This window comes from Anser cygnoides, chromosome 9, assembly GCF_040182565.1.
Source record: "Anser cygnoides isolate HZ-2024a breed goose chromosome 9, Taihu_goose_T2T_genome, whole genome shotgun sequence".
In the NCBI taxonomy this organism is placed as follows: Eukaryota; Metazoa; Chordata; class Aves; order Anseriformes; family Anatidae; genus Anser; species Anser cygnoides.
In genome coordinates, this window is record NC_089881.1 from 27,089,895 (window position 1) to 27,106,364 (window position 16,470).

Here is a 16,470-nt window from a genome sequence, read left to right on the forward strand (position 1 = left end):
TCTGAAGTTGCATACATGGTTCCACAGCAGCAAAAGAACTCCCAGATGGTCAGAATTTGTATTTAGAAACTCAGGATAAGTACTTCTTGCGGTACCTTTTTTCATACATAAAGTACATAGAATTAGTTGAGGGCACTCTTTAGTACAGCTTCTGCTTGTTGTACTTATCCCTGTCTTGCCCTACTATGGGAATGAGGAGAACACATGCACTCATGCACACACAAACAATTCCTTGTTGCTGTGAGCTATGATGTCTTTGTATGTGAAAAAGCACTGTGAAAGAGGATCTGCATGGGGTGTGGAGTGAGGGGGAGAAAGAAGAGGAAAAAAAGGTCTTGATGGAACAAGGTATAATTCCCACAAAATTTCAAAGATGTTTGCCTTTACACTTTCACAATTGTTATTTGTCTTTCTGATTTGTGTAACTAATTAGAGAGCTGAAACAAGGTTAGGAATTCCAATGGGCAGAATTATTAGGCTAGAGTTTAGAATTAAAACTATAGCTCAGATCCATGTAACATGAAAGCACAGCGTTACTACTCACCCTTTATGCTGTTACTTTTTTTTTTAAAAAAAAAAAAAGCCAGTTGGATTCCTTCAAGACCTAATGGATAAGACAGAGTCTGGGGAGTTTTATCAGTTACACTGGGGAGAAGCAGTTGTTTTACGTTAGGTTCATTTCAGTTAGCAGAGAAGTCATTCGTCCAAAGTAAACAAGGGTTTTCGGTAATGGGCTCAGCATCAACTCATGGATATTGACAGCAAGAGGAATCCAGTTCTTGCAACACTTAGTAAGATATTTGAGAAACTAATTACCAGGCTTGCTTAATACTTGGTATAAAATTGTGGTGTCCTGTTCTAGTGGTATAGTTTGCCAGCAACAAAATATACCACGGCTTGTCGTTTTTATTATTTGCACAGCTCAGTTTAAATACAGGGTAAGTCATGCCATTTGTTGGTATACCACAAAATGAATACTGTCTCAGGTATCATTTTATATGTTTCTTCTCATTAGAACATATTTCTGTAGGAAGCAGTAGCAAATTTATTTATAAACTAACCTGCTCAGTAGTAATTTTGGCCTTTGCTCTTAGAAAAAAAGATTTTGGCCTATTCAATGATCTATGAGATTTGTAATATAAATCAATCCTGGGATGTGATGTGCCTGCTGTTAATTCAACCATTTTCTCTGATCTGTAAGGAGAAGTGTTGATGCCATGCATGTGCGTCTGCCAGGTGAGGTTTATCACTGGTTTCAGATATAGGGAGACCTGAAAATATGCCCACAGTGATCAAGGAGTAAAACAGAAAATATGGGAAGATCCTCAGAATAAAGTCTGAGGACTTCAAAGTGAAACCTCTTAGAAAAAGAAGGGGAGAGGAAAATGAGGAAAGGGAGAGATACAGCGGATAATGAATAGAAAAAAAAATGGTTTGTTTGCATGAGTAACACCATGCCCATTTCCTTGGGTGACCTTATTCAAAGCAGTAGGAAGGAATTAGTTACAACATGCAACCCAAACAGCTTTTAAGAGATCATGAGAGAAGCCTAACACATGTAGGGCATAAAACAGCTCATGGGGAAAAAGAAGGAAAATATGTCATGACATCATTGCTTCTAAAATCAGCCTTTTCAGTTTTGATAGAGCCCCAACAATTTTGTTCTCTGACCTTGACATTCCTATTAAGTAAACCCTAAGTTTGATCTTGAATTACTTTTCTGATGACTTACCAGGGCAAGCAAAGAAGGTCTGGGTCCAAACAAGTCTGGGTCCAAACAAGTCATTCCAACAAGTCTGGCTCCATTATACTGGAAAGGATGCTTAGCTGCTTAGAGCTATCAGAATGATGACGCATGAAAATGGGGAAAGTGCCTGGGATTTGCTTTTCACAGTGCAAAGTCACAAGCGCATTTCAAAAAGCAGCCAGACCTTTTGTCACATACAAGAAATCACATGTACTTAGGTCAGATCTGTAGCCATATGTACTCACGTATAAGCATAGAATAAAAGAAGTAGAGAAGCGCAATTTACCTCACAAAAAAAAAAGTTCAGCTGCATCACATTGCTGAAAAGAATAATTAATAACATGTGAATATAACTCTGCCTGGCAATTTCTAGCCAGCCTTTTCTGAGCTTCTGTGCTCCCTGCAACATGATCAAGAATCTGGTTGGTGTTTCTGAGAGGATGCCTCATATCAACAGCCAGTGAGTGCTGGGTCCCACTGAAGTGCTTCAATGAAGTTGAAGAGTTGAAGGACCTATTTCCTTCTTCTAGACTGTGTTGCTACAATTTTCCAATAGCGATAGCTATTGTTCTTAGGACGATATCTTCCAAGCTTTATTATTTGGTATCTCTATGTAGTTTGAGACAATGTGTAGCCTTTCTGTGCAGAGGCTTGACATATTCATCAAACAGCCCCCTACTCCATTTAAGGTAGGAAAAAATGTGCTGTAGTACAGCTGAGCAATCTGCCTCATGTCACAGAATAGCTGCACAGTAATCCATGTTCTCAGGAGGAGTGTGTTTCTAAGCAGTCACTAGGAAATGAGATCTTTGATGTTCCTTCCTGAGTCTAACTTCTAGACATGGTTCATTAGGAAGATCACTAAGGCGGATCTTTGAGAAAGGAAACTGGTACTTAAAGACATATGCTCAAAAAGTTTAGACAGCAATATTTGTCTATTGTTCTGCTAACAGTTAAGCACTTCACTAGCACTGGAGTTATATCCATCACCAGGTCCTTGTGAACATGAAATGACTGAGTCAAACTAAGGAGGTCCAGAACGCTTTTCATAATCAAAACCTTGTATCATTTTGCTAGCTTTGAAGAGCAAAACTTTTAACATTCTTAAGAAATGGCTTTAGAGGCATGTGGAAGTTGTTTGAGTTGTCTGCTGATACCTCTTGCACTTTGGAGTATTGTTGTTAATGTCCTATTATACTTCCCTAATGGGAATGCTTCATATGCCGCCAGTTTCCAGCTTCCCAACTATGTGTGGTATTTCGAAGGGATCTGTTTCTCAGGTGTGATGGTAAGTGTTGATTTTATGGATTTTTTTAATGAATTGCAATTCAACTGCAAATAATCTTGGGTTACTGGGCAGCAAAGTAATTGTGTCTTTAAAGGGAAAATGGATTTCATTGTCAAAATACTGCAGGCAGAAAAAAATGATCAAACTGAAGAAATTATGACTATATTGAATCACATGCTACATATGCTATTTAATTTCATATATGTGATTTTGCAAGGCTGGTTTTTTTTTCCTGCTTGCTTTTTTTTTATATGTAATTTACACAAATTATTGAGTCAGGCACTATTTTGATATAATCCTCTATGCACTTTGAATTAAAGCTCTTTTAGCAAGACAAAGAAAAAAAAATTAAAAAAAGCCTGTCATGACTGTTCAGATGTTTTTAAGAGCTGTATACAGTCCAGTATTTAGAAGACTGATTACAGCTCACAGTACATCAAGTTTTACTGTTGTTAGGCTAAATAGAGAAGATAGTCTCATTGTGCCTGGTGTAGTTGGATTTTCTCCATTATATTTGTAATGTGCTCATCTTCAGTAATAAATTAACATAGAGTTGCCTACTACTCATGCTGTTCGCTATGTTCATAAAGCACTGTAGCCTCAGGAACAGAAAGTAGTAATGTGATAAAAGTTTGTTCACACAATCAGTATTTTAAAGAGCTAATGTGCATGAATAAGGTGGTTTTATGAAGCTGCTGAACTGGGAGAGCTATTTAAACATGAGGTATTCATTTGAAAGTATGTATTCTTCCTAAAGCGGAAGAAAAAAGTAATCCTTTTCACTATAGGGGGAAAAAAAAAAACTATCAGGGAAAGAATTTGAATGCAAATGGATAGTTGAAAATTTAGCAAAAAGTTAACTGCAAAAGCTACATTCATATTTTGAAATATTTTTAGCCTCGGGATCATTACCAATTTATTAATGGTGTACATATTTTCCTGTTACAAACAGGGCAGCAGCATGTGAGAAGATAGTGTTGTGCTTTAATCAGCATGTTTTGCTAGAGCTCATCCCAATGATAAAAACTCTAATGTCAGCAAAGCTTCTGGTGGCTCATGGCATTTCCTATAGTTCCAAACGATGGGTTACTTTAAACACTGCTGTGGTTGATACCATTACATTTCTGAGTTAACTCTTAGCTCTTTCGTCTTGTGCTTTTCTCCTAACTTCCAGCCCTCTCAAGTGACAAATCTGGGGCCATCTCCTTTGTTTTCCCAAACTGTTTCAGAAACACTTCCTTTTCATATTTATCCATTCAAACCAGTGCCTTTCTGAGTAGCAACTTGTGGTTCCGGAGTCCAAATCTTATTTACTGTTTTTCTAGTATCAGGTTTAAATAATCAGGTTTAAATATTCTGAGAAAAACAGTATGCATACTTTACAAAGAAAGAAAAGGAAATTCCAGCTGAATCAAACTCAGGCTTGTACTACTGACTTCTAGCATAGCTGTGTTGGTAAGGGAAGTGATATCCTGATCCACCTGTCAGGAAGAAGTTGTTGAACTGATGTGGCTAGATAAATGAGATATCCTTCCTTTCATTGTTATCAAATCTTTCATTTTTGAGCCTGTTTGTTTGTTTGTTTGTTTGTTTCAGTTTCACTAGTATCGCTGTGTCCATGCTAGTAACACTTCACTGGGATGGGAGACACTGTATGCTTAAATCTAATGAACACAGACCAGGTCTGTGGTGCTTTCCTAGTGCAGATTTAAAATCTCAGCAGCGCATAACAGATACAGTTCTTATCTTGATGAGGGGAGAGAGAATTTGGCTCAATATATCTGCAGTCATTTCACTCACTGTATGATGTGCCCTTACAGATCCTTCTCTTGGCAGTAATTCTCATAGCTCTGGAGTGTAGTGTGTTCCATCAGTGCTGCCAGAGTGAGAGCTGTAATAAAACCTACAGGGTGAGTCTATCTTTTATTTTTTGTGCATCTATTCAACATTCGTTCTTGGTATCTTCCTGTTCCTGTGTTTCTAGTACATCCTTCTTAGCTCTCTTCTGCTCTGGTTCCATTTTCTTTCACAGAGAAGGATTCTAAGTCAGGTTGAAAGGCCACAGAATGTGCAGCTGATCCCACTGATGCATATGCAGGATGGAAGAAAAACAAAAATCCTTGTAAAATAAAATAAAAACATAAAACGCAGTAGAATTTTAATTGAATGTTCCTTCTAAATAGTTTCATCCCCTTGCTTGTATTATTTGGAAGTTTTTTTTTCAAGTAACAAGTCAATATACACTGTCTGCAATGCAAATATGTTTAATGCAGGCATGTATTCCTCTAGCGTTCTAAGATACAATTTTGCAAAAACATTGCAAAAACACAAGTTTAAAGAAGATCCCCAAACAAAATTTAACTGAGAGTTGTAAAACTGTCATAAATTCTGCCTTAAGCTTTCTTCTGCATATGTATGTTTACTCATCATTATTTGGTATTTTTCTCTCTGAATTTTGAAGAGTGGGGCAATCACATGTGAAATTCAACCTCAAGGAAGTAGCTGGTCAGGGAGAATGAATGTATGTTCTGTGGAGACTGCCCGTATAGTAATGTTTTTCTCTCTTTAATTTAGAGTTTTATTTCAATTGTGTTAGCCCTGCTTGGAGTAGCTTTCTCTGGATACAGTTGCATCATTTTTACCTTGGGGTTGATCCAAGGCCCATTCTGCAATTCATCAAACGGATGGGACTACATCTTCAAAAATACTGTTGGAGGGTAAGAAACATCAGTGTTAACTCCTGGAAGAAACTGTTCATCAAAAAAAATAGTCAGACAAATTCTCTCAGAACCTTACATAAAATGGCACAATCTCTTGAACACAGGACCTGTATTGTAAGAGTGAAGTTTTTCAAAGAAAGGTATTTGCTTCTTTATAACAAAAGCTTAAATGTAAGAATCTTTGTACTGATCAAACCTGGAGGTCCATCTAGCCAAGCATTCTTTATCTGGTGATGGTCACAACCATGTGTAGTAAAGAATGTAAGATTAGATTCAGTGTAGATGGATACTTCCTCAATGTTGTCTCGAATTCCTCAAGTTCTTGGTTCAAAGACTATAGACGGAATTTTTATGTTTAATAACTTAGTAGGTTTCTCTTTAACTCCAATAGACTCAAAAGTCTGCAGTCTGATCATTGGAAAGTTTTGCAGAGAACTGCTATGTCTCAAAAAAAAAACCACCTGAGGAAGGTAGAAAAAGTGTTGTCGGTGTCCCAGACTCCTAGAAGCATGAAAGGTTTTACTCAAATGTGTACTCTGGGGATGCTTCCACAAGATTTTACATTCTCCCTTTAAAAGATTAAGGTTGTATAGGACTTGAATTTTCAAGTCATATTTGCCAGGCTCTTCCAGCTGCATACGAATGCACTGAGGATTAAATTTATCAGAGGCTTTCAACTACAAATGGTTGGGAAAAAAAACAGCATCACTGAGCAAGTGATTCTAACAAAGCTTCTTGCAATTAAACCCCAGGCTATTGCATGTCTCACAGGTAAAAGGGCACAGCTAGCACATGTAAATCATGCACGTACAGGATCCTCAAGGATACAAAGTGTGGCTCTTAAACAACTGGAAGTTGCATGTGGTGACACGAGGTTGCATGCACTGATTAGAATGATGTAATTTGGGTGTTCAGCTGGACCTAACTTAGAGCTAAAATTAAATTAATAAAAGGAAAGTCATAGAATCATGGAATCATAGAAACACACGGTTGGAAAGGACCTACAAGATCATCTAGTCCAACCGTCTTCCTACCACCAATACTACCCACTAAGATATTATAGAATTATAGAATCATAGAATATCCCTAGTTGGAAGGGACCCATAAGGATCGAGTCCAACTCCTAGCACCACACAGGTCTACCCAAAATTTTAGACCATGCGACTAAGTGCACAGTCCAAATGCTTCTTGAGCTCCGAAAGGCTTGGTGCAGTGACTACTTCCCTGGGGAGTCTGTTCCAGTGTGCAACCACCCTCTCGGTGAAGAACCTCTTCCTGATGTCTAGCCTAAACCTCCCCTGCCTCAGCCTGACACCATTCCCACGGGTCCTATCACTGGTGATTAAGAATAGATCGGCGCCTTCCCCTCCACTCCCTCTCGTGAGGAAGCTGTAGACCACGATGAGGTCTCCCCTCAGCCTCCTCTTTTCCAGGCTGAACAGGCCAAGTGACCTCTGCCACTCCTCATAAGTCTTCCCCTCTAGTCCCTTCACCATCTTCGTCGCCCTCCTCTGGACACTCTCCAACAGTTTAATGTCCTTTTTGTACTGTGGTGCCCAGAACTGCACACAGTACTCTAAGGTGAGGCCGCACCAGCGCAGAGTAGAGCGGGACAATCACTTCCTTTGACCGACATCTGCCATTGGAAAAACAAAAATGCAGTGTCTTTCTAAGCACTTGGGTGTCTAACAGAGAAATTAATGAAACAGGTGTATGTGAGGTACATAAGTCTCTATTCAGCTTTGTTTGGCAAACCTATCCAGGATTTACACTGGTGTAATGAAAGACCAGAGTCTGGTTCCTAAAGCTTAAGCATATAAAGTCCAGTATGGGTTTTCTATATAGTAAAGCTAAAATAATGTGTATTTAAATATAATTGCATACACCATATTTAATTTGCTTCACATTGCTGTTTCTCTAACAGGTACCTCACAAATTACTCTGCTTGGTCTCAGTGCACTGAACCTGCTAATGCAGTGGAATGGAACATCATTTTACTCTCTATTCTGATAGCTCTTAGTGGACTGCAGTTGATCATCTGTTTTCTCAAAGTGGCTGCTGAGTTGAAACGGACACTCTGTGGGACCTATTCTGTTTTTGTTCAGGTAACAAAAGACCTGAGGTTGTCTTCTTTCTTCAGCATTTACAAGGTCAGTTTAGCTTCAGCAATTTCTCTCAATAGAGGACCTGCTCTTCTGGTTAATGCATTCTCTGTTCCACTGCATATTTATGAGCAGACAATATGTACTGACAGTAAATCTGCTGCATCCTTGTGGTATACAGAGATGACTGTCTGCTCACTCTAACCTTTGAGGCTGGGATTAAAAATAAAAATTAAAAAATGTCGCTGAGAATTTTACTCCCATGTCAGCAGAGGCTTCTGAGCATCTTTCTTCTAGCATTCAGTGTAAAGTCATTCTTATAAATGTGTGGACTTCACAGCAAGGAGAAGAAGATGCAAAAGGTAGTAAGTAGCATTTTCTACAGTCCAGGCATCAGTTTTTACTGTGTTTTCACTAGGTTATTGAAATGATAACTGAGAGGGCTCTGCTTTGGCACAAGAATTAGTTCAAATTCCAGGGTTCAAGTGACTGACGCACACCAGTTTTTAGTGATGTGTTCTACTGGCATTCACTTTCCCTGACTTTGGAGGTAAGGTGAAATGAGACATGCTTACTTCTCCCTGTCCATCTGCACTCGAATGAAAGAGCCTTCAGGATTTTTATGTAGCTAACAGTATCAGTGTTGACAGAACATTCAAGAAAGATTTCTGGGTCAAGGAAAGCAACAACGCCCTAAAAGCATGTATGTGCACCCACATGGACACATATATACATACACCTGCACACACACACACACACACACACACACACACACACACCCCTGACACCACACACAATAGGGGTATCTTTAACATGTAAGCTTTCTTGCAAATGCTTTGGGAAGCAGTGTGGGGAGGCCAGGACAGGTAGAATGGCAGTGCCTACACAGTGCAAGCATCCTTGAACGGTGCTGAGCAGCATGTTCAGGGAAGCTGTGAGTGCCATGGATGACCCTGGGCAAGCAGACAAGGAAGCGTTGCTTGTAGGACTTGACTGTAACAGCAGCCTATAATGAGGTCAAGGCCTGAGGCAGTTTCTCTCAAAAACATGTTTCTTGCCAGAGAAAGACAGCTCATTAACCTGAGAACCAACCTAGCTTTCAGTGAAGTCAAAAGGAATGTCTTCCCATGGGAGCAGAGCAGGGTCACCTCTTGTGCCCTGAGTGCATGTTAAAGTTAGGCTGGATGTGGATATTTAAGAGTCAAACAACTTCTATATTGAGTTGAAAAAAGCAAGCCTTCCACTTCATTCTTTTGTATGTTTGTTTTCAGGCTGGGATTCTCTGAAAATGGCAAGGAAATCTTCATTGCTTCTCCCACACACTCGCCAAAAAAAAAAAGAGAGAAATGGCTTCCCCAGCATTTAAGATGGCAGATTTGGTTGCTGCAAAGACAAGTGAAATCTTTGTCTTCAATCTTTCTTTCTAGAATGTCTGTATTGTGGAAGAAGGTATTTGAACTGTTTGATGGCTAAATGCTGGACGTCTGTAATTTCCTAAAGAAAAGCTGTTTTCTAACCTGTCCAGTTGTCCATGGCCATGACTTTTTACCTTCCAGCTTGTTCTGACAATAGGGAGGTTTGAATACCGTGGAACTACTTTTGTCCTAAGCCTGCCTTTTTTTTTTTTTTTTTTTTTAATAAACTGCTGTAAAACTACCTTTATCGTCTCCTGTCTTTGTTTAGGACATGTGAGTATTTGTTGTTATGATAGGGCCTGATTTAAAGTCCACTGTGTCAGGAGGAATTCTACCTTGAGAATTAGTTTATTGGATGAAGCCATGGTTTCTAAATGGTTAAGTTTAGTTACAGACAGACCATAATGGTCATGAAAGGCAGTAGCCTATCCTACTCTGTTCTAAAAAGCTTATTAACTGCACAAATCAATCACTGAAAAATTTTAGCAAGTCTTGCTGAGGTAAGGCATTTAGAAAGACATCCAGGCCTGATTTAAAGATCAGATACACCACTCTGAAGTCATATATGCTAATTAGTAAGGCTTAATAGGTGCACTGGGCCTCTTCTTTTCTACCTGGAGGGAGAGTTTTTTTGTTTTGTTTTGATTTGTTTTTTCGGGGAGGGGGAGGGAGTCAAGCATTATGGGAATTGAGGCAATATAGGAAGGTACCCTGCACTGGGAGCACCCAGTGCTAGTTTGAATACCCTGACTTTGGCAACCATGTTAGCCTTCTCTTGCAGCAATAATAATTAGAGGAAAAAGAATCATCTTTTTAAAATTGGCAGCCAAAGAAGTATTGTTTCATTCCTCATGGAAATTCAGGGATTCACAATAAAGTGAACATATGGTTCACGTGCAGCTGCATGGGCAACATTTGGTCTTGCACTCTTATCTTCAAGAGAGCGAAAACACAGAAGAAGGCAAAAGACATGCTTCAGACTAGCAGTAATGCATGTAACCTTGTTACATAAGAACAAATGGAACTCAGGCATATGAAAATTGAATATTAAATTTGCACTCTTAGAAGTGTAAGCCATACTATAAGCAACGGTTCTGGATAAAATATTTAGGGAAAAACAAATAGAATATTTAAGTAATTTAATTATGTTTCAAGATAACTTTGAGATTTTGCCTTGATATTCCTCTGACAGATATTTTGAAAAGCTGATTTCTTCCTGTAGGATTTGAATAACGCAACTAAACTTAACTGTTTAGTTTCTATTAAGTTGAATGACGTAATAAAGAAATTACTGATGGTTAAGAATGGATCTAGTCTTTTGGGTGACAATTCAAGGTGTCATGGATGTTCAGAGACAAATGATAAAAAGGCTTAATGACAAAATAGGGACTCTGGAACTATACGTGTTTTTTTCCCTAGGTTTAAATATATGTCATATTATAAAAACAACTTAAATGATAATCCCACATTCTTACGGATTTATGGATATTTCTTGAGGACAGACAACAAACAAATAAACAAAAACTTAACAATCAATTCCTACGAAATATCTTGGAAAATCTTGCTGAGTTCATGCTTATAAGCCATGGAGCTGCTTATTTTGTTAAGGGTTGAAAAAAGATTTTGGTTATTTGGATAAAAACTAGTATGTGAGGGGTATACATTCAGAGCAGAAAAACACTAAAATTGCAAAATGTTCCTAAGGTGAAGAGCTCCGTTTCACCGAGGAAATCAAATAAATTAACTATTCTGTTCAGACTCCTTTTCAGTCATGGGGAAAATGCAGGCTTATTTTTAGTCAAACAGAATCTATTGAGGTAGAATTTAATATGCTAGATAAGAGCAATGAAATACCTGAAAGTTACACCTAGAAACACTTAACCCTTTTTCTTGCTCCTGTATCTGTCCTCTCCACTTTCCAATGATATCTGTCTCTCTGATAATGAAAAATATTGAGTGTAGCTGACAGAAGACACAAAGAACACTATCTGGTTTCACAGCTTTTTCCAGAGTAATCTTATTATTGGCTTTACCTAATCACTGACAAGGCTCAGTTGTCTTTACTTCATCTTTTGATTGTGATTGTGTCATATGAATCTACATTTCTGCTCTAACACAGGCTTGTGTCTCCTATTTCAGTGGCATAAATCAAAAGGAAAGATGTGTAATTTAGTTTTCATTGAACATATTGAATCTGCAGCCCTCTTTATCCATAATCCAGATATTGGCATCTTCATCGCCCTGGCCAAGACTATACCATAACTTGACAACACAGCTTTTAAATGGGCAGTTTATTCATTTGAAATTGACGGTGTGAGTACCAAAGGCTAATAGTGTTTTGTTTGTTTGTTTGTGTGGGTTTTTTTTAAGGGTTAAGGCAGAATTAAATTTGATCTGTTTAGTCAAATCAGTCAAACCTGATTCAGTTCTAAATATGCTGTCACTAACAAGTAATGCCTATTAGCTAAAAACAAACAAAAAACCTACAGGATTCCTGTAAGGAATATTAACTGATTTGAAATCCAGACATACCTGACTGTTTTGATGGTGATGTTTGAGACAACATAGCTGTCTGGCTCTCCATTTGCAGAATACAGACTTCACCCCAACCACAGAAGGAGGAAGCGAGCCATAGAGCCAGGATAAAGATCACACCACACTGGCAGATAGGTAACCCTTCTTTTGAAGGTTTCCTGTGCATGTGCTATCTGCTCAAATCTACACATAAAATACTCCATGGTGCACCCGGAAGTAAGCTGTGGATCTGAATTTATAAATGTCTGTCAGTGAGGAGTTAATGCTGAGACGTAGAGGTAGGAATGCCAGCATTATTCATTACAGCCCATGCGTTTTGCCAGAATATTAAGATGCTGTGTCTGGAGTAGGAATATAATTTGTTTAACCCATTGCAACTGGAAATCGCTCTAGACTCATTTTTGACCACAAATAATTGTGGGCAAACATCTGCAGTAAAAGACAGTGGAGTGCACCCACCTTTGCATTTTGGGGAGTAGTATTCCTCATGTAGGTAAAAGTGAGTCTCACTGAAGTACGATTTGCTAATGCACCTCCCTATTCTTCAGATGTTGGATGGCAGCTTTAATCCACATTGGAAAAGACTAGATGGCAGAGGAAAAATGAAGATCCACCAAACTTTAAAGGGTATTTACCTGCAAAGGTTTTAAAAGTCAGAATAGCAGCATGATTAGAGCACTAAACACATCACTTATATTAGGGAAATATCATGAAATTTTGAAGTTTCAGTTCAATCTCCCTATGAGCCTTAATTGAGACTTCTTTTCAGAAAACTCCTTTTTTTTTCATAATATTAATTTTTTGAATTTCCATTTTTAGGAAATGTTTGAAGTAAAAAATCAATTTTATATTTTCAATGCAATTTTGAGGACTTTGTGAACAGTCATAAGTTTTCAGCACCTTTAGTATGAGAAATGAGGTATTGTGGTTTAAAACAAGATAATATTCATGACAGCAAACTGTAGCTTTGTTACCTAAGCAATTAAGATAGGTACTCAGTTTTTTTAGGCCCTGTCTACCAGAGGAGAGAGGCTTCTGTTCTTCAAACACTCTCTGAAGATACTAATGCAGATGCGGAAGACTCAGTCACATCAATTTATTTATTTATTTATTTATTTATTTTTGAGATTCTTAGGAGAAAGATGATAGGCGTATGCTCAGGCACATGCATATATTAAATGTTCAGGTGAGGCTTGATAAAAAGGTGTAACTGAAAAATTGTGCATGTCAAAACTTTCTGGTTTGTCTTTCAATAAAAGCAACATGCTCTTCTTTTGCAAATCAAGAAACGGTAATTTACAGTTGTCAAGGGACTAAGGCAAAGAACTGTTCATATTTTTTACTCTCAAGTAAATAAGAGGATTTCAAGGATACCGATTATGCGCTTTTTCTCCTCCTCTGTCCAATGGTTATTTGAACACATATAAACCAAATAGTCTACGTATGCGTGAATAACTGTTAGCTGAGTATTAAGAAATTACTTTGAATTTCAGTAGTATAAGAGGATGTAAATATTTTATTATACTTTTTAACCTCAGTTAATTTACAAATGAGGCATACGCAACCTCAACAAAACAGTCTTTCCACTGAACACTGACTTTCCTCTGTGGAAAAGGAAAGAAAAAAAAATCCTTACAGAAGTTGTTCTGAGCATGTGATGCCAATCTGGGAAACTCATAAATTTCATCATAGATTCGGTCATGTTATAAATGAAGATACAACTCAATCTGAATTTAGTAATATTTATAAAAGGCAAGTAAACAGCGCTGGGTGCGCGGGGAGTCTACGCTCTACCAACACGCACACACAACCGTCGAACTTTCTAAATATATAGAATATTGCTTTTACATATTCATAAGAAACCCGAGTACTCCTATACATATGTACAACCAGAAAAGGTATCAATTGAAACATAAACATGGCAAAGTTTTCCGAATTCTGGCAAGTGTTTAACAAACAATTCTTTAAGTTTATTACTATTAATGTCCATGACTGGGGGAGCATAGCTGGAGATGGTAATCCTGGTTGAAGTGCTCCCATATCTTCCATGACTTCATTAATTTTTCTCAGATCATATAACAGTCTCCATTTTCCATTCCTTTTCTTGATTACAAACACCGGAGAATTCCAGGGCTAGTCGTGGGAACAGTATGTCTCGCTTTAAGTTGTTAAGCAACTCGGTCTTCGGGCCTTACGTATCCTATTCCTCCCGGATGGAAGGGAAACAGATCCGGCTCCTTTTCAGGGCCTATAGGGCCTGGATCAAAAGAACGTCCAGGTCACCAGGGGGCGTAACAGCAAAGGCCTGCGATGGCAGTAGCGGCGGGGGGCCGATGGTGTAGCAGAAGGATCGGTGGACGAGCCCGCAGCTCCCTCGCTATCTGGCAAACCACACGTTTCTGATTGTGGTCGCACATAGCTCTTTAAGGCCTCAGAGATTGTTCGCCAGGTGCCGAGCAATCCCGCCGCAACCTTGTCGTTATTAGTAGCAGAGTACCACACCTTGACCTCAATTTGGTCCCATGTTTCAGGATCATAAACTGTCTGATAAAGGGAATAAGCTGTAAGGTTACCAGGACAGTCTTTGTTTCTAAGGACGTATGATTCCCAATAATGCGCAACTGCTTACCCTCGGCCAGCGACGGGCAGTTGTGTGCACGGGTCCGCTTCTCTCAGCTTGAGCTTCCTTCCAGCTCCGGTGCGCCTATTTCCAGCGACTTTCTATACGAGCTTCTTTGAGCTGTTTGCTGAGTTTGGCCGAACCTACCTTCATTAGGCGATCGGTGTCCCTGTTCCTGTCCTGGACCCTGTTCTGTTAGCCTGTCCCTGTTCCTGTTGTTCACGTCCCTGTTTTTCTTCACGTCCCTGTTTGTTTTCTTCAGGTCCCTGTTCGGGTGCCATTTGTGGCGTAACGACCACACGGACACCAGGGTTCTTTTAGGATCAGTAACTGCTACTACTTTATTGGTGACAGAACTTCATCCTATCGTGTTGCAACCCATATTGAGGACAGGCTCCCTTCTTACACCATTCGCCCCACAGCAGTCCTTTTCCACTAACAATTCATTGGTCAAACAACTTTGCCCAGCAACCAGCAAACCTCCAGCAACTTCCATGCCTTAACGGCTGGAGAACAAGCAACCCAAGACGGCATAGCGTCTCCCGAATCACCCTTCTTTGTTACCTCTAAACTCTTTACATTCCTGATGGCCTCATCGTTAAGAGACCGATGTTATCACCAACCATGGGGCTTGTCGACCCCCATGGCCACACTCCCACATCTCCCCCTTCTTTATTAACATCAACCATCTTCTTGACACGAATTATTACTCCATATATCACAGTCATATTTTAAAAACTTGGCTTTAGTTCAAGTCTTTTGGACAGAAACAGAATTATCCATTTAATGCAGCTATTTAGAAAGTTTCAAAAGTTGATATTATGAACTTCAATTTTCTGTCAGCAACTGAACTTTTGTGTATGAATAATGATTACAATTGGTAATCTATCTGTATAGCACAATCATGGTAAATAAAGTTTAGTTTTGTATGTTGTTAAAGGAAACCTGTTCCACTTTAGTTATCTTCTGAATCTTCTATCTTCTGGATAGAAGTCTTTTATCCAAAATACTCATAATTTTTTCTGAGCAATAAGAAAATAGCTTCAAAGAATATTGTAGTTATTACAGATATTTTAAGCTGTACAATGAAAAGTATAATTTTGAATGAGTGTACTCAGAGTGCAAGAAAAGAAAGCCCAAGTGACTGACAATTGTTTTTTTAATAGAAGTCTTTACAATTTGCAAGTTTACAGTTTGCCTGGTATTCCTAAAGCTACAGACATAACCATAATATAACGGATGCATGCTTGAAAAAATGCTATTGCAAATTTCAGTTAGGTGCTTTTAAAAAGTCGTAGGTTTAAGGTCCAATTTTTTTGCTTTTATTCAATTAAACTAGCTGATACAAAAGATCTGCAGAATTTGAATAAAACAGAAGTATAGCCTTCTGCACTGAGTAGTCAGTTTAAATAATGGTAACAGTTAAGATTATCTTGAGCTTTGAATATCTATTATGCTTTTAATCATTGAAGAATGTGTCTTATCCTGCTCAGTGATAGGGCAGGAGTAAGATAACATAAAAAGTTCATTCTGTGGAATTTCTGTGCCTCATTTCCATTCGAGTAGTACTGAAATTGCTTGGGAATGAAAAGTAAACATTCTTCCCCGCCACCACCCCACGGTTCCAATCCTTGAAGACCAGTCCTTGAAATCCTGGAAGACCATTTTATCTGTACCTGTATTTTCCATTCTTTGTGCTAAAATTATATTTACAAGGGAACTGTGGCGGGTTAGAAGAGCTTATCCAAGTATGCATCAGTGTGCAAATGCTGCCGTGATAGCAGGAACCTCAGTCCTCCTTCTCACCAGTTTAGTGAATGCTGTACAAAGGGAAAACAAAGAGATCTGTAGATTCAGAAAGAACGAGCTTAACAAGCAACAGAAAGTCTGCATTTGAAGGGCCTGCCTTGCTTTTAGTTATGTCAACAAGGAGCAGACACACCAGGGGCAGCTGTTGCCATTTAGAGCTTTTAACAGTGCACTTAAAAAGTTGCATTCTTCAGACAGACTTAACAGAAATTATTTTCTCAGTAGTATACAAAC

At 38.7% G+C, this 16,470-nt stretch overlaps 1 protein-coding gene across 1 annotated transcript; it reads left to right on the forward strand.

Moving 5' to 3' along the window:
* The first annotated feature begins 2,606 nt into the window (after positions 1 to 2,606).
* On the forward strand, positions 2,607 to 9,204 carry TM4SF18 (transmembrane 4 L six family member 18). Its single transcript, XM_013199254.3, has 5 exons — positions 2,607 to 3,035; positions 4,856 to 4,945; positions 5,610 to 5,752; positions 7,680 to 7,860; positions 9,129 to 9,204. Exons 1-5 carry the CDS (start codon positions 2,859 to 2,861, stop codon positions 9,141 to 9,143), a joined length of 606 nt encoding a protein of 201 aa, XP_013054708.1. The 5' UTR covers positions 2,607 to 2,858; the 3' UTR covers positions 9,144 to 9,204.
* The last annotated feature ends 7,266 nt before the right edge of the window (positions 9,205 to 16,470 follow it).